The sequence below is a fragment of the Acartia tonsa genome, chromosome 11 (genome assembly GCF_053477335.1).
Source record: "Acartia tonsa isolate MP-2025a chromosome 11, ASM5347733v1, whole genome shotgun sequence".
In the NCBI taxonomy this organism is placed as follows: domain Eukaryota; kingdom Metazoa; phylum Arthropoda; class Copepoda; order Calanoida; family Acartiidae; genus Acartia; species Acartia tonsa.
This window is the reverse complement of record NC_137270.1, coordinates 43,923,295-43,943,544: the sequence shown is the minus strand read 5'-3', so window position 1 is coordinate 43,943,544 and position 20,250 is coordinate 43,923,295. Positions and strand designations below refer to the sequence as shown.

General features: G+C 31.0%; 1 protein-coding gene across 1 annotated transcript in view; it reads left to right on the top strand.

The window, feature by feature from the left end:
• Positions 1–20,250, top strand: part of LOC145332607 (uncharacterized) — a 48,011-nt gene that overhangs the window by 5,876 nt on the left and 21,885 nt on the right. The window contains exon 9 of the mRNA XM_080177615.1: positions 96–132. Within this exon, the coding sequence (XP_080033741.1) occupies positions 96–132 (37 nt within the window). The remainder of the gene's footprint in view (positions 1–95; positions 133–20,250) is intronic.

Genomic DNA, 20,250 nt, shown 5'->3' with positions numbered 1-20,250 from the left:
GGGTGGCGTTGGGGATTAACTCCTTCGTCACTTAGGAGTCCATGAATGGCATTGATAAAAATATGTCCAACTAACCATCTTATTTTATTTTTTAGGGAGACACTAAACAGTAAACACTTGTTGATAAATGAGGTAACAACTTTGTGTTTTAAAAGCGCAGCAACTCTATTACTAGGCTCTTCTGTCCGTTTGTCCGTTTGTCATTCGTCAGAAATTTAGAAGTACTTGCAAGGTTTCGAGATTTTATAGTGTATTGAAGGTTTACTTAATTTTCTTCAATTATCAACTTGTTTTAAAAATGACAGTTTAATGCTTTTTTTTCATCTGAGCTATTATTGATATGGTTTCCTGTGCTACTTGAAAACATCTGAGTCCTTATTTTCTGTCATTCTACCAAATGCAAATTAATGTACAATATACCTCTAGATGGTAAATTATATACTAGATTATGACCACTTCTTAGTTTCTTATACAAAAATATCATGAATGAACAGAAAAATCCTAAAAACAATCCTAAATTGTAAAAGATATATTAAGAAATGATAATGTGTTAAAAGTTAAAAAAAAATATTTTTTCCAACAATAGAAAGATATTTTTTATTTTTCTTATACACTTTGGTGAAACCAAGGCTGCCAACACAAAAATGTTAAAATCGTATTTTTGTTCTCATTTGAACAATTTCAAGAGTTAACATGAGTTTTATACCTTAAACTTTTCCTTTAAACTTGCTTGACAATCTTAAATCGTTAAATCAACACATTTATTAATGTGTAGGAGTACAGCTCGTTAAAAGTCATTTTTACCTAAAGGTTGAATGGGGATAAAGCATGGCCTTATATAATTTTTTTTCTTCATGAATGGAATAGTCTATACTTGGGTAAATTATTGTATCACGTTCTAACCAACAGTGTAGTTTGATTATTCCTATGCTGTGTCCTTATTGGTCAAATTTGGGGATACATCATCAAGGCCGTCTATATTTATTAGAGTCAGGGTGAAATAAATAACAAACACAGAACGCTTGTAGAGCATCTTTGATAAATTGTCTGAAATTTGAATCATTCATCAGGGACTATAAGGAATAAGCAAACGAATAACACATTACTGTAAACTTGAAGGTATGTCAGGATGGTAGGGAGAGAAAATGAAAAATAAAATTAAATCCATTCTATATGAAATCTTTACTTATCTGGTAAATGAATTAAATTAAACATTTAAATAAATTTTTCACTTCGTGCCAAAATTTTTTACAGAGGTTTGGTTTAAATCAAATAAGGTGCATTTTAAAGTTTCATTTTCAAATTTGTATTAAAAGCGAAGCTTTTCTATAATTAGGGTCGGTCCGTCCGTACGTCCGTCCGAGAAAGATAGCTTTTATTCGTTAATTTAGGCATGTTAGAATTGTCCTATCGATTTCAAACTTTGCATGATGATTCCTGTAGTAGTTAGGTACGATTTATAATGCGTAGCAACTCTATAATCATTACCAGAATGTCCGTACGTCCATTTTAAACATGTTGATTTTTCTAATTTTTTTAAAAGCAATTTTTTATGTGATCTAATTATCCGTTTGATCTGATTTTTGGTATATTGATTCCTGGGACAACAAAGAACAATATTTTAAGCGAAGAAGCAACTCTATAATCAAATCCTAAAAATATAAGTATGTCCATAAACTCAATAAACATTATCCTGTATCAAGAAGTTTTTCAACAAATTTACTTACAATTTTGCTTCGACTCTTATAGTTATATATTTTGATAATTCAGTTTAGACACTATACAAGTGTTAATGTCCGTTTGTCCTACCGTTTCAGTGCTTCGCTTTTATGGATGTTGTCATCCTTGTTTTCAATAATAGCGCAGCAATGACAAATAAAACAAATATATTTATTTTATTTATAAAAATTAACAGGATGTCTATGTTTGTGTCTGTAGCGAGGGATCTATCCAATTGAGGATTCGATATGGTTCTCCGTTACAGTGAAATTCTTGCAGGTCTAAAGAGGGTATATAACTCATTTTATGTTACCTTTTTTCCGTTTACTAATATTGAAATTGGAGAATCAACGTCACTTTTTCAATTAAGTGCACTTGTACAGAGCAATGCAAAAGATGAAAAGCGATTAAAAGCAGCCAAGTACTTATTCGACTGCAAATTTTATTTCATGCATCGATCATCGTTATGACATTTTTCAGACACATTTTTAAAAAATTTTTGCAGTCATTTTAAATATCAGCTGAATAAATACTATTTTATACATGTAGAGTAAGATATATAAGTTTTCCGGAATTTTAATGTTAGGGGGAGATTTGAAATCTGCATAAAATTTTAAGGATTTTTTATAAAATTCGTTTTTTTATAATTCTTTATCTAAAAGCGGAAATGCATTTTAAGTTAATCAATTTTGACCAATAGGATAGGTGGATTTTAAACTACCTACGCTCTAATTGGTTGAATGATGTACGACACCCAATCAGAGCGAAGATTTTTTAAATCCACCAATCACAGATGCCAAAATTAATTAACTTAAAATGCATTTCTGCTTTTAGATAAAGAATTATACAAAAAAAAAACGAATTTTATAAAAAAATCCTTAAAATTTGATGCAGATTTCAAATCTCCCCCTAACTTTAAAATTCCGGAAAACTTATATATCTTAATGTAGAGGCCGGTGGAGTGTTAATTATTTTCTTTCACTTGTTCTATCAGTCTATAACTTTTTTTATTTTGGCCAAAAATCTGTAAGAAAAATGTTGTTTTAACCTAAAGAAACCTCAAAATAAAGTCCTATTATACTTGTAGGCTTGAAAATAAATTATCTTAGACAATAGTTGAAGTATGAGAAATTAATAATGATTTTGCACTATTTTATATCATGACTACACAATATTTTAAAGAGTTAATTAACTTGTTAAAAACAAGACTACTATATTATTAGAATCGAAGCTAATTCCAAATGTCCGTCCGTCTGTCCGTAATTAATACATTGTTGGACACGTGATTTTCTCGGTTCCTATTCAAGATAAACAGCTGAAATTTTTAGTGAAGAATTCCATACCAAATGCCCATCTAATCTGTACATTATTTTGTCCATCTGTCTGTTATTTGGGGTGCTAGATCGATTCCTAGATTTTCAAGTTTTCTTAATTTTTGCAACTCCTTTCCAAGATATAGAGCTTAAATTTTCAGGGATTAATTAAATTACATTCTATATATTTTCATCAAGTTTCATTAAAATTTGTCTATTAGTTGCGAAGCTAGATCGATTCCTAGATTTTTAAGCTTTCGTGATTTTAAAAGTTCATCTATTCATACTTTTTGAGCTTCGCTACTTATGGATGTTGTCATCCTTGTTCAAATACATCAGCGATCTTAAGGGATAAGACAATCAATTTTAAATTGATTTGCCCCTACTATAATGAAAAACATATTCTTCTTATAGGCTAAATTTATTGGCGGAAATGTGTGTACATTGTAAATCTGTAAAATCATATTTACATCTAAGCCAACTAATGGTAGAAAGTGTATTTTAAATTTTCGGTACAAGTATATATTATAGTCCAATGTCCCCTCCCAGAAATACATAATTGTAATTTTCTAACACTTCTTTCTTATTTAGTCTTTTAAAAGGATTCAAAATGCAAGGACATATATTTTTTAAACTCTTACTTTATACATCTTAATCGGAACTGATGATCTATTTTTATAGAGAAACATATGTATTCCATCAATAAAGAAAGTTAAAAAATTAAACTGTGTTTATACATATAATAATTGTAATGTATATTGTATGTATAGCCATAAAACTTAATTTTTGTTACAAAAAAAATCTTCTTTATTATTACACGCAAGTCGTAGTTTATAAAACTTAGCCTCCCTTACTAGTTTGTAACTATGTAGCTGTATAAATTATGAATATATCACTGTTAAAATTCATTTAATACATTATAGATAGACAGATAAAATGAGTTAAAGAAATCTAAATATAAAATCAAGAATTCAGCCAACATATGGACAGACTGATGGACAAACTGACGGATAGACAGTATCATAGAGTAGCTTCTACACCAAAATAAAATAATTGTTGTTTGAAATTATATTGTGTACTGCATGCTAAATACTAAATAAACCCGGATCTTTCCAATGATTGACAGCAACATAGAAAAGGAGCAGTTGCGAAAATGCTTTAAAAAATTAACAAAATTAAAGCCATAAAAAGCCTTTGCTACACCCTGGTTATCCTATAGGGGACGGAATATACAACAAGATCTTTTAGTTTGTGTATCTCTGAACCATACTTTTACAGTGCAATGCACGTTTATGCATATCACAGACTATATACATTTTGATTGCATGACCTTTGTCTGGAAGTTCTAACTTTGCATAGTTATTAGTTGTTTTTTTGGGGGGCAAATGCGATTTTCCTACATAAGTTATTAATTTTTTGTTTCTAGATTAAAATATGTTTCATTACTATTTATGCTTCAAAACAAGTTTCATCGTTTTTTAGATGTAAATGATTTTTGTTAAATATAAAACAGTCGTCTTAGTTTTTTGTATACAAAAAAAACCAATTCTGTTTAAATTTATTAAACATTAAAAAAATACTTTTTTTAAAAATGCATTTTTGCAGACGTACCATACAAAAAAGGTTGGTCACTAGTCAAAAGAAGGATTTTTTGCATTTAAAAGGACGCACAGGGGTTTAAATATTTTACTGTAGGCAGTTTTTTTTATAAAGCCTATAAAACATGACGTCATACTGGCCAACCATTGGGCAATTAAAATGAATACTGGCCTGCCATTGGTTATAAGATCTGTGCATTGTCCTATCATTGGTCATTTGTATTTTATGACCACATTTTTTAAAGGCACTTTAAAGAGCTTCTCACTATAAAGACAACTTCGAATTAAGGATGACTCAGAAAAAAATCTATTCGACTTCATATTTATATTTTGGCAGTTTCTTATTTATGATCTTGCGGCTGATATATATTTTGAATAACTGAAGCGGCATCCTGTCAAAATAATCCATCTATGAAATAAAACCAATAATTTTGAATTGTTTTTCTCATTGCCATAAAAAAACATGAAATTCCCCTGTTACAATATCCACATATTTTATATCCATTGGTTTCAGAGACTTTGTAGGGGAGGGAATGGGGTACAAAGACTCATTTTTATGCTAAAATGTGGTTTAATTTTGGTTTTTAATTTTTTTCCCCCGAGGTAGTCATTTTTTTCCTTGAGGTAATTATGCTTTCTTTTAGTAATTAATAAAAATTCCAAAATCTTCCAAAAAAATTAAAATCTTCAAAAAAAATTCGAAAATCTTCTAAAAATATTTTCTCAGATTTTCATATAAATATGACTGTATAGACATGGGAACTTTAGTCGTGCGTGGCTTGTGGTGCAAAACTTATATTCGGTTCACCGGTTGCCATGCTTATGGAAAAAAATAACTACCTCAGAAATAAAAATGTTACCTCAGGGGAAAAATGACTACCTCGGGGAAATAAATGACTACCTCGGGGAGAAAAAAAGAATATTTACATCCACTATTTAAGGGGTTGTTTATGTGAGAATGGAGATTCATACCATACTTACCAATGATACCCTCACATTGTTTTTTTTTCGGGGTTAGGGGGGGGGGGGGCAGGGACCCTAATGGTAATTATCCCAAACCTGCAAAAAAAATTCAAATGCCAGCAAATTAAAAACAAAGAATGTCCTTTTAAAATTATAATGTGCAAAGTTAAAATTATTAGCCACTGGCTTGTATATACACACACTTCCTTATTACAATACAAAGTTGAAAATTGGTTCTTCAAATTTTTCTTCCCTTTGATATCACATAAAAAAACTATTTTAAGGCAATGCCTTTATGCATTTTCAGGATTGTCCATTCGTCCTCTATTTGAAACCTTAGATCATGATTCCCGTAACAATGCTATAATCCAACTTTCATGACATCAAATTCTTCTTTTAAATGAATATTCCTATGACAATTAAGTACAGATTGCATATATCGTACAATGCGGGAATAGTTATGTATCGCATCGTTTTATAGACAGCTTTCCGCGGATATTAAAAAATTAAAGATTTAACCAGTTTTGTTAGCTCTGATTATTACACTATTTTCAGTATAGCTGATAACCGGTGCTAATACAATGGATCGAAGCCATACTGGAAAGTTTGTCTATAGACAATATCCTGTATTTTACTCAATTTAGCAACAGATTAGCATAGAATTTGTATTCCAAATTAAAAGCACACCTACTTAAGAATACTTGTTAATGTTCGTTTGTCTTAATGTCTGATCTGCCAAGCCTAGTGGTTGATGTTGTCATCCTTGTTTTCTTTTCAAAGCCATATTTAAATTGAAATGCTATATTTGAATGTGGACTTAATCCCAGAAACCACTTTAGGAATTTTAATGAAACAAGAATGACAACATTCATAAATGCAAGCTCTAAAATTAAAAGGAAGGATAAACGGAGTACCAGAACTTAATAAGCAAAACATTAATTTGTAAGTTTAAATAAAATTGCAAAAAAATTTGTTACAAAATTGTTTAGATATAAGGTATACTTTCATTTAAAATATTTGATTATGAGATGCCTCGCTGATAATATTGCACCATGTTGTCAGATTAATCAAACATCAGATGAATAGGATAATTATATTATATCATACAAAAAGATGTTGTCAAAAAAGTTAAAAATCAGCATGTTTTTATTGGACGTACGTATTGGATTATAGAGTTGCTAAGCTTGCTAAATCGTACAGTTTTAGAAATCACCATGCAAAGTTTGAAACCGAAAGGACAATTCTAACATGTCTAAATTAACAAAAATGAGCTTACCGTTACGGAAGGACGTACGGACCTACCATAATTATAGAAAAGCTTTGCTTTTAAAAATATCCTTGTTTATAATTGAATCTCAGTACCAAATGTGCAAAATAACACAGACACATAAATTTATGCAAACATATGTATTTGCAATTAAATTATATGCAAAATTTTAAATTTAAGGAAATAATTTTAGTATTAGTGATGCAGCTACTTTATTGTTCTACTAGCGGCTGCGCCCCTAGCACCTAGGAAGCCCTGTTTTCAAAGGAAGAGATAGGGGACAGAAAAATAGCCTAGATCTACAATTATAAAAGCCTAAAACCACCCCTTGATTTATCTGAAGCTTCCCTATAAAAGATAACTCAATTAGTTAAGTAGTTATTGCAATTTTTTTTTCATTTTATATTTTGGACATAAGAGAAAAAATATTTTTTTTATAGGGGGGGGGGGGTATTTTTTATTGGAAAAGTGGGTGGAGATACCATCCCCTGAAATAGTTGAAAACCTTTCTTGGACTTCTGAAAAGATTCACTGTAAAGGAGAACCATATCAGTTCAGTGGTTAGCAAGATCCTTTGCTACAGACAAAAAAAAGCTTACTACTTTATACAATAGGATAGGTCTGTCTTTATGTCCATCCATTTGCTTTTGTCGGCACATTTGATTTTCTTATTTGCTACTTAAGAAATTTAGATGAAATTTCTCCCTTTAAAATAGACGTCTGTACTGTTTACTGTAAAGATTCCCCATTACTATTGAGTATCAACTCTAGCTCTGAAACTGACTTTATCTGTTTGTCTGTCAATTACACAGCCATTCCAGAGATCTTAAAGTCCAGATTAATTCCCTGAATATATGAATCATTGTCAAAAAGATCAACATGAACACCCATATAAAATATACAGTTTTGAAAGCAGTTATCCGTTAAATTCTTTGAAAAATACGCAAATATGTATTTTATGATTATTCTATTGATTCAAAACTTATAATTGTGTTCTCTATCATGAAACGGCCTCTAAGCGGTTGCGCGCTATGTTTTAATTTGCCGGGGTTAGTGAGCCGCAATAATCCGCTGTCTGGCCGCAGAATAACTAGTTTGAACAATCCAATTTAGATTTTATACCTGAATTTTTTAAACCAACGATTTAAGAAACCATGATTATTAAACAATGGGACCTTGAGGCATCGCTTAGATATGAGATATTCTCCTCTTGAAGTACTTATAATAGTTCTCTCCTCCAGGTTGTTTTTGGTCTATCTGGTTTTCCCTTTCCTTCGGGATTCCACGTCAAGGCTTGATTGGTTAAATCAATGTCTTTTAGAGAATACCCCAACCATCTCCATTTTCTCTGTTTTTTGTTGTCAGATTGATGTCTGACATATCACTGCACTCTAAAAGCTCATCATTTGTGATCTTATTTGGCTAAAATATCTTGTTAATTCTCCTTAGATATTCATTGACATATGTCTGCAGCTGCCAAACCCTTGCGTGCGTGAATGTTAGTATTTTGTGAAGAATTTATTTCTTTGTATTCGTCTGTGTGTAAAATTATTTTTGTGAATGTGTTTGTTAAATTTAAATAAATAATAAATATAGAAAGTCTAGATGAACAATCAATTAACTGGACTAATAGTAACACAGTGTTCGCACAATATGTTATATTCAATCATTTGTGACTAAATATGAACAAAAATCATCGCCTGCTAGATATTTCATTTTTCTATTGTTTCTAATAGACCATCTAGAGTAACGAATCTATTGTTTGAATATATTTTAGCGTTTGGTGGTTAGGCATATATTTGTTACGTACATATGTGTCTTCATCAGGCAGAGAGGAGACATTGGACTGTAAATTATGATGGTCCTTAAAATTGTAGAAACATTTTTTAGAATCCATTTTGGCTTAGAATCTTTGGACACGTCTATTAATTCTTAGTTGGGTAGTACAAACTAGCAGAGTTCAAACTTTCCGACCAATGATTTTGATTTACAAAAATGGTAATTTTGATTATCATAATTAAAGGTTTAGATTAATTTATCTCCCATTGTTCTATCCCCTAAGAATCCTGGTTTTTATACATATGATTATGCATGTACTGAGAATATGTATTAAGTATAGATATAATGTGTTTTTTATGAGAACTTTTTAAAAAGCAATCTTACCCTTATCAGGATTTAATGATTAATGGCTTATTTTCCTCGTATTTTAAGGCAATTAATAAAACAACAAAAAATATTTTAGTTTTTATTTAAAAAGTACAGTAAAATCTAAAATTTAAAACTTAGGTGTCAACATCTAAAAATGGTTTTAGCGCATTTTTCTTATGCTCAAATCTTCTACCTTTAGCAAGAATAGCTGCAAAACGCCCCCCAAAGTTGACTACTGAAAATCCAATTTTTTTCTTGCAAAGGATAGAAGATTTGAGCAAAAGAAAAATGCGCTAAAACCATTTTTGGATGTTGACACCTAAGTTTTGAATTTTAGATTTTACTGTACTTTTAAAATAAAAACTGAAATATTTTTTTTTAATGTTCTATTAATTGTCTTAAAAAACAAAGAAAATAAGCCATTATAATCATTACATTCTCATAACTATAAGTGGGGTAAAATTACTTTCAAAAACGTTCTCATAAAAGAAAACACACTGTACATAGTTGTATAATTTTATAATCCTTGTTAAAGGTTACAGGATCTCTGGCTGTCTGTCATGGAAAGGTTTTTAGCTTTTTTGGGTGTGGGTACCACCAGGCTCAAAAATTTTCTAAGTTTACTATCTTTTTTGTTTTAAAGAATCCTTATTCCTGGCATTATTATTTAAACATAAGTTTGTTTGTGGGCAAAAAGACAAGGATAGAAAAATATATTTATATAAAATAAATTTTATGTCTGTCTATATGTGTGTAGGTTAAGGTCTTGTCGATATGGTTCTCCTTTACAGTAAAGCTTCTAGTAATTAAGTCTAGGGAAGATTCATTACTATTACTCTATGGGTATAGCCTCTAGTAGTAATAAAAATAACCTGATACATATTCAAGAACAACAACTAATCTATAAGAAGGGCATGTCCGTTCGTCCATCATAATCATAACGCAAAAGTATTTTACATTATTCTTAAACTAGCAACTTCGCCCCTAGCCTCTATGGGCTTTGCCCCAAGAGGTAATCAAAAAAATTTATTTAAAATTCGTAAAAGGACCAGGGAAATCTTCTGTAAAAAAAGGACCCATGAAATCTCCTGCAAAAAAAAGGACCAAGGAAATCTTTTGCAATAAGAAAAAAAAATTGGGGGGGTGGATTTTTTTGGTTTTGGGGGGGTTGGGGGTGTCCCACCCCCTAAGAAAATAGCTTAAAACTATCACAGGACCAGTAGGTATAATCCCTGAAAATTAGAGCCCAATCGGTTCAGCGGTTACTGAGATCTTAAGCTTCAGACGGACAGACAGACGGACAGGCATCAAGCTACTTTGTATTATAGATAAATTAAAAAAGGGGGGATAGTATTTATTGTATGCCTAACCCTGCGGGGCTTCCCAATACCAAATATCAACTGACCTAAGTAATGAACAATATAAAATAGGGGGGTAAGGTGTAACATTGCTTAGAAGAGTTCTTTGTGTAATAGCGTCAACAATTTTTTTTTACAAATAACTGTTTACTGTTCTTCTTAAAATGCTGTTATCATTATCTAATGTTATGCTACTTATCAACATAATTGTCCTTCGATAATAAAAAACCATGAAAAATATGCCATGAACAAATTCTGAAAATTGTGGATGTGTTTTGAAATTTTAAAGGATTTTTTTTTAAATATGGATTATGTACATTAGATCTTTTTATGAAAATACCCTTTCTCGAATTTCATTCTTCTGCTAACCTAAAAAGTTACTTTAGGGGCCTAGAAATACATGTACAAAATTTCAGCTCTTTATCTCTACTGGCGACCTAGCGCCAGGCATGTAAAATATCAACAGATAACGGTAGCACGGCGGTTTTAACAATATCTCAGTAATGTGCAGGTTTTAAGCTCTTCTGCATATTTCAATTTAAACTCATAAGGCCAAAGATATTATATCCAAAAAATATTTTGTCAAAGTCTACTCTACACCTAGCGCCAGTCAGTTTTCTAAAATCATGCATTTTATACCTGTGAAAAATGAAATCGCCAGCGCTAGGTGGGATTTCAAAACTGCGTTTTGAAAAGGCCTAAAAAGTTTCTTTTTTTGTCCCTTTTTTCACTGTTTATAGTTACAACTTATTAAGATATTATTCTCAGTTAAAAAAAAATTGGCGCTTCCAGCACCTAAACCAGCAAAAACAGGCAGTTAAACTTCTGTACCCCTACTTAACCCCCTAACAGACCCCCCCCCCCCTCTATTTCAGCTCCTGTTACAGATAGAAACGTAAATTTTTTTCTGGTGGTTATGTGTATTTTTAGAGAAAATTACTTTTCTATTCATAGCGGTCAGACCGCTCCTTATCTGCTAGCCGCTAAATATTAAAACTGCTGTAGAGCAGCCAATTTTGAAGCTAAGAAAACCAAATTTAATGACGAACTATTATTTTTTATAACAAAAAAATACTTTTTTGACCATCGCCGAAAAACGACAAATAACGGAAACCGACAATTTTGGCGGTAAAATGGCGGCGCTAAATAATATTTTTATCTGTTTAGGTGTTCTGCATATTTCAACTTAAACACATAAGGCCTAAGATATGATATCCCAAAAATCTTTTGTCAAAGTCTACTCTACACCTAGCGCTGGCGATTTCATTTTTCACAGGTATAAAATGCATGATTTTAGAAAACTGACTGGCGCTAGGTGTAGAGTTGACTTTGACAAAAGATTTTTTGGATATAATATCTTTGGTCTTATGTGTTTAAATTGAAATATGCAGAAGAGCTTAAAACCTGCACATTACTGAGATATTGTTAAAACCGCCGTGCTACCGTTATCTGTTGATATTTTACATGCCTGGCGCTAGGTCGCCAGTAGAGATAAAGAGCTGAAATTTTGTACATGTATTTCTAGGCCCCTAAAGTAACTTTTTAGGTTAGCAGAAGAATGAAATTCGAGAAAGGGTATTTTCATGAAAAGATCTAATGTACATATTCCTAAATCCTGATAATAATACTTGTACTCTGAGAGCAGCAATTATATCGCAGTATAGTGTTCTTATTGTACAGTAAATTTCGTAACACGCGTAGCGCATCCGCTCGTTGTCGGGAAGTTGATGTGTCCGATGCTCTGCCAGACACCACGTCATAACTGAAGACATAAAAAATGGTTCCTACTGCTGCTACGTCAGGTGCGCGACATAGATAGTAAGAGTATGGGGAATGCCCTCATTACCCTGCACTGTTAGGACTTCTCAAACAAAGGTCGTGCAATCAAAGGGTTGATTGTCTGATTAGCAAATGGAAGCTCTACACCGCAATCATAAGACGCGGAGTATGTTTCAAGGTGCGTGGAGAGGCCTAGAACCAAAAGCGATACCAAACCACCTAGAGTCATCATCAAATAGATGTTTCATTGCTTGATTTTTTAATAAGAGACAATAAAAGCAAATATAACTCTTACAGTGAGGTTTTCTGTTTGTCTGTTAAGATCTCGATATCCACATCATGTATTCTTCATCTTAGGGAAGCATCATTTGAGTCTCGGACAGTTTTTTTTAATTATATGATATTAAAAGCAAAATTTTTCTATAATTACGGTCATCTATCTGTACACCCTTCCTTAACGGATAGCTCTTTTCGCTAATTTGGACATATTAGAATTGTCCTATCGATTTCAAACTTTGCATGATGAGACCTATATCAGTTAAGTACGATTTTTAATGCAAAGCAACTCTATAATCGTTACCAGAAAGTTCGTACTGTCAAATAAAAAATAAGTAGTTTTTTTTGTAATCTTATTCATCTGATTTTTGGAATAATAATTCCTTAGACAATAAGGTTAAAAATTAGCCTTGTTTAGTCTTACAAATGATTTTTCTGCTTATTAAGTTCTGACACTCTACAAGAGTTATTGTTCGTTTGTCCTTCCTTTAGACTATATAGCTTCGCTTTTATGGATGTTTTCCTCCTTATTTTTAATTTGTTCCTAGACTCAAGGGTCAAAGCAATAAAAATTTGCGGTTCAGTTAATTTGCTATCGAAAAAAAGTATTTTTCCGCGAACAGAACAGCACACCTAAATTGAATATTGTAATCTTGAACGCCAGTGGTTTCTTCTCAGAAGGGCATTAGACCAACTAGTACACCCGGGAGGATGAGGAATTCTATAATTTGTTTAAAAACAAAGACGATTACGTTCAGTAAGGGCTAAGCTAATTAATATTATAGAAGTTAAAAGAGGCGATGAAGGGAATTTGTGGGACATTTTAAGAGTAATTGGAGGGTGTAGGAAAGTAAAATGTAACACTTCTAAAGATAACAAGGATGACAACATCCATAAAAGCGAAGCACTGAAACGGTAGGACAAAAGGACAATGACACTTAAAGGAATCATTCAAAGTTTTAAATCGATAGGTCAATTCTAACAAGCCAAAATTAACAAAAAAGCTATCAATCTGTGACGGACGTACCTACGGACGGACCGACCCTAATTATAGAAAAGCTTCGCTTTCAAAAATTGGTAACCCCTTAATAAGGTCGGACAGACAAACACTGATACAACTACTAAATATTGATAACCCTGAACAGTATTTTAATTAATAAAATGCTTTTTATAAGTCATGTACAACCCTTCATATGCATGATTGCTTTGCTGTATATGGTAAAGTTGCAAAAGGACTTTTGGCTTACCCCCCCCCCCCTTACCATTGCCCCACCATATATATCCCTAAATGTCGAAAAATAATCCTTACATGCATACCCTCCCACCCCCCTCCCTTACATGGGGGGCGAAATTTGATAAAAATGTGTAAAATAACCACCCCCCCCCCCCCTTCCAGAGACAAATTGCATTTCACGCCAATGGTAATAGACAAAATTAACCTTATTTTAAGTAAGATAAGAGAGTTTCAACCTCCTGACTTTAGTTTTCAAGGATATTGACAAAGTTTAGGAAAATAACAATAAAAACTGACAGATTTGGATTTCGCATGTTATTGTTCTAAGCACACCACGACAGAATTTAGTAAATTTCTTTAAAGAACCATGTCAATTGTCTCATTTCTTTTAGAAAGATTTGATTGATTTTTCGCTTCTAATTCATATTATTTTATGATTTTTAAAAGGTGAAGACTTAGTGTCAGGGTTTCTTGAGGGATAAGACAATGAATGATAAATTGATGTACATAGTGCATAAAATTATTGGTCATAAAGTTTGGACACCACCGAATGAAGAAACGTGTTAAGGCAACAGTATACTTTAAAGTACAACGTCCCCTTTCCTCCCTAATCAAGTTCAGAAAATTTAATCATCCTTTTATTAAAACACAACAATTAAAAATATAACAATAAATATAATTTAATGTGGTATATAGCTGTAATTCATACTTGACTGAAATCAATTTAGATAAAAGCCTCATTAGGTTCCCAAATTCTTTGGTTTTGAAACGGTATCATTTAACCATATATATTATATATTGTATGTTTTGTTCTATCATGTATCTTTTACATATATGGTTTACAGGATTGCACGTTTGGCTCAATGCATTCATGTACAATTTTTAAAAGCGAAGCTTTTCTATGGTTAGGGTCAATACGTCCATGATGGTTGGCTCGTTTTGTTAATTTAAACATGGCTATAGATTTTAAACTTTGCATGATGATTCCTGTAACAGTTAGATACGATTAAGGAAGCGTAGCAACTCTATAATCTTTACCAAAAGTCACGTCCATTTAAAAAATGTTGATTTCTAACATATCAAGATAAAATTTTGTGATAAGAGTAATTTATATTCATCTTATTTAGAATAATGTCCTTAAACAGCAACCTGTATATAAGTAGTTTTGCAACAAATTTACTTACAATTTTGTTTACACTTATACATTTATATTATGCTTCTGACACTTTACAAGTGTTAATGTTTGTTTGTCTGACGGTGTTAGAGCTTTGCTTTTATGGATGATGTCATCCTTGTTTATATATTTTTAAGATAAGTAATATAGATTGCTTTAAAATTAGCGAGTGTAATTTTAGCCAGAGAGACTGTAAAATAATCAACATAGTTCAATGTTATGTCAAAAATGACTACTTTTGATTAAAGCCTTATAGTCGAAGTAAACCTTGACATTGCATATTGATAATATGCAAACAGTTTTGACAGGGGGTGGGGGTTGATATTTGACTGTATATCATTCTGGACCTCAAAGCTTTTACAAACATATTCTTTTATTCGTTGGTTTAAAAACATTGGTAATTTGAATTAAATTTAAATTTGTAGCAGTGGTTACACATTCACAACCGCAATTTTATTCTGCGCAAGTGGTAACTCTGTCATAATATTGGGGGTGTATTATATTTAATGTATCTCTCATTGTCTTATCCCTTCCTATCCTTGGACTAGAATTTGTTGTAAAACATAACAAACTAAAAAGCATCTACACTATATAATGCTTTCCGTTCGTTTTGATATCACTATAAACCTTTTGAAACTCATTGATTAGTCAATATTTTGTCAGATTGGGCAGTTTTGAAAATAAAGACAATTTGTGTTCTGATTACAAACATCAAATTATACGGCAATACAATTTTTCTCAAGCTTTAAAACTAAGTACAGTTAATTATTAATTTAAAAAATATAACTATGATGTATGACAATATCTATAAGCACCATAGCTTAACTTAATCAAATTTATAAAAAAAAACTGTTATTTATTTTTCTAAATTTAAAAAAAAAACATGTTTAATTTGAACAAACACCGATGACATGATGTATTTTATAAATTTAAATAAATAGTATAAAATATACAATAAATCAGGATAAGTGTCCTTAAATAAACATATAGCTTAGGAGAGCTATTAGAAGCATAACATTCTACACTTAGCATCACTATAATCAACACTTAGAATTTAGTTTCTACTGTTATACATTTATATTTTGCTTATTCATTTCTGACACATGTTTTTAATGTTTGTTTATCCTTTCTTATCATCGCTTCGCTTTTATGAATGTTGCCATACTTGTTATAACTTAACTTTTAAGTTAAGATGACTTTTTGGGCCAAAACAAAGTAAACTACACATATTAATTTAAATAAACATGCTTTTTCTGAATTAAGTTTTAATTTTTTTTTCCAAACATATATTGGTTGGTTTACAAAAATATATCCTGCTGACTTTTTTCAATTAGATGTGGTTATTTCAATTATTTTGTTAGTTCACAAAATTATTTTCAATTATTTATTGCGTAAACTAAGAATATTTGCAAACTTATTGCTATGTTATTCCCTTTTAGGGATAATACAATGAACGTTAAATTGATATATATCCCCAATGCAATTAAACAAGAGTACCCTTTAAGCAAGTTTGGAACATACTAATAAAAATTTCATAAAAGTACCCAAAGTTTTTAAGCAAAAAAATGATAAAACTTTGGGTACAAGTGTATGGTTTATTAATACTACAGAGTCAGTACTAACCAATAGAATTGAATGTGAGAATATGAACTTGTATTTCAAACAAATTAATGAACGTTGTCTCAACCATGACACTTTGGTTGAGTGTGACTTCCGAATTAGCGGGAAGTTCTCGAGATCTGTTGGCGAACATACAAACCCCCAATACCAGGAACCATCAAGTTTCAACAGCAGGTTTGATTATAGATTTATTGATGAAATTATTTCAAAGTCCTGAAATTATAAAATCAATTAATACAAAATTCCAGTTTTTATAACCACGTAATCTTAATTGTTTTTTTAAAATCATTTTTCTCTACGGTTAAGAATCTTTGGAAACTTTGGCTTTAAAGGAAAATTATTTGGTTTAATAAATCATTGTTAAATGCAAAAATAAAAGCACATAAAAAATTACTAAAACATAATATTAATCATAATTAAGTTTCATGCTTAGCTGGCTAAAGCCTTTTTAAAACTACATATAATCGTCCTATACACCATTCCTCTTAATAAAATTAACAAATTCTACCTGAAGTTCTTATGGTTTCAAATCCCTGGTATACTAGGGTTGTTCACGCACTATGAGACCAATGATAGGCCAATTTTTTGTTCTCCGAAATCTTCACACACTCATATCTCATTCAAAAGTAAAGAACGTGGCGCATCAAAATATAAACAATCCATACCGCGTCACTTTATGAAAGGAAAGTCAAAAAAGACAACATTTGCGCTTAATTTGGGATAATGATAAGGAATTAATTTCGATCTTGATAAACACAAAGCTTCCTCGAAAAGAGGTTAAGACACACCCCCCGTTTGAAAGTCAAATTAACTTCCTTAACGAGATTCAAGGTTTTTTGCGCTGAGCACTAGCAACATTTCTCACTAAACTCAACTCACCATAATCACATGAGAATGGCCACATCCCGAAAAACATGACAATTTTTGCTCCTAACTAAATGAAACCCCGTGAAATGCATACACAATATTATACTCCTCACTAGGACTCATAATACCTCACATTTTAGGATAGAAGGATGGGGATTGGTTTGTACCATACAATATTCCAGGCACATGACACTCACAAGATCACATACACAAATCCTAAAATGGATAATCCTATTAATCATGATGTTGTAAATATAACAACTTATACTAAATAATAATCATTTCATAATCAATAGGTAATAAATCATTATTAATAAATCAATAAGTACCTACGAAATCAGGTTGAAATGTAAACAATAATGGTAAAATAAAACGAAATAAATCTTAGACAAGAAAATTAAGATTTATAGGTACTTAAAACTAAATTTGTTAAGCATCAAAAAGAGTAGTAAGAAAAAATATTTCAAAATCCTTGGGCAGAAAGTTTTCAAACTTAATGAATAAGAACTGTAACTATCTTAATCAACAATAAAACTTTTCAATACTTAAATAATAGCAAAATAATAATAATATCTTCGTTAGAATTTTCATCGAAATTATGAAAAAAAATACCAATTTTTCTTTGTAAAAATATGAGACTTTAAATATGAATTTTCAATCATTCCTTGATCTGAATAAATGTTTTACTTGATTGAAATTCATATATAATTTTTAAAAAAATCTGCTAAAAAATATACTTGATTTTTTTCTTAGAATAAATATCGAATCACGCAACCTCGCACAGTTATGGAATCTTAACGACAAAGATTTTTTTTATCCAATCTTGACAAGTGAGGTAATTTTGGAAAGAGGAATATATATAGAAAACGCCTATGAAAATTAGAAAATCCGCAGAAATCATTTTTGCAAGTTATTTGCAAAAATCTGCAATGCTAATTTGCAAAATTAATTTTATGCCTTAAATGACTTATTTAGAAAAAATCTTTTTATGAAATGTGTTTATTTATAAGATTAGAACATACTTAGGGCAAAAAAAATTTCTTTAGTGTTACTTTTTTCACCTTATATATGAAAAAAGCAGTTTCTCACATTTTATGATATAAAAAAGGTATAGGAACAAAAAATATGATTTTTCTTGATGTAAACACAATAATTGGCATAAAATCTATCATCCTAAATGTAAAAATCAGATATAGAATCCTTTTTAGAGCTAATATAGTGCAAAAAGTAACCAAGACATTTTTACAAAGTATGAAAATCTGAAGAAAATAGTTCTTTTTGCTTTTGATATACATATCAGATAAATGTATATAAAATTAGTGATTAAAAACTATAAAACATCTTATAAGTTTTTTCAACATTGTCATCGATTAAATTGCACTTTTAGGTTTAAGAATTACCGAAGTAGTGCATAAAAACTCTTTTTATGATGTAATTAAACAAAATAAATGCCAAAAAAACCAACTACAAAATGGTCTACTGCATTATAAAAAACGCCTAATTGTTGATTTGAATTTATTTTGTTTAATAACTTAATGAAAAGAGTTTTTATGTGCTACTTTGGTAGTAAGTAAACCTAAAAGTGCATTTTAATCAATGATAGGGTTGAAAAAGTTATAACTTGTTTTATAGTTTTTGATCACCAATTTTATATACATTTATCTGATATGTATATCAAAATCAAAAAGAACTATTTTCTTCAGATTTTCATACTTTGCAAAAATGTCTAGGTTACTTTTTGCACTATTTTTGCTCTAAAAAGGATTCTATATCTGATTTTTACATTTAGGATGATAGATTTTATGCCAATCATTGTGTTTACATCAAGAAAAAACATATTTTTTGTTCCTATACCTTTTTTTATCATAAAATGTGAGAAACTGCTTTTTTCATATATAAGGTGAAAAAAGTAACACTAAAGAAATTTTTTTTGCCTTAAGTATGTTCTAAACTTATAGATAAACACATTTCATAAAAAATTTCTTTTTAAATAAGTCATTTAAGGCATGAAATTAATTTTGCAAATTAACATTGCAGATTTTTGCAAATAACTTGCTAATATGATTTCTGCGGATTTTCTAATTTTCATAGGCGTTTTCTATATATATTCCTCTTTCCAAAAATACCTCACTTGTCAAGATTGGATAAAAAAATCTTTGTCGTCGAGATTCCATAACTGTGCTCGACACATTTATTCCTTTTTGGTAAACTTTTCAGGTAAGTTTTATAATGAATTGTACTTTTGAAAAGAAATTAAACTCAATAAAATTAAATTTGAGCATATGAAATAGAATAAAAATTAATCGCATTTCACTTGATTCTTATTTTAGGCATAAAAATAGGCATATGAAAAATGTGGCTTTTTTTACTAAAAAAATCTCAATTTCCATAAAATAAGAATCAATTATTAATCATAATTTTTAATAACTGCCTGACTGATACAGCATGTTCTTCCAGGGGAGATTTATCTGACAGCCTGAACAAGACCCTTGCAGTCTTTCTCCCATCCTCAATCCTCGTCACTCGGCCCATCCGCAAACATCTCATCAGCGGATTGGTACTCGTAACCAGAACTATATCTCCGTCAGCTAGCGGCTCCGCCATCTTCTCTCTCCACTTGGACATCCTTAATATCTTCGGCAGAATCTCCTGGTGGTAGGCAGTCCAAAACTGGGCAGACAGATCTTCTAACAACTTCAACCTGGAGGAAATTTGGTCCTCCGGTTTCATCGCCACATTGCACAACGGCTGGCGGTCTACATTTCCCAGCAGCTGGCCAGGGGTAATCAGCCGCCAATTCTCCACGTCGTTCGCAGCTTCTATCGTCAACGGTCTGCTATTCATCAACTTGCTAACCTCTGCCAACAGCACCAGGAGCTCATTAAAATTAACAGAACTATTCACCAACTTCTTGGACAGCAATCTCTTGGTTAA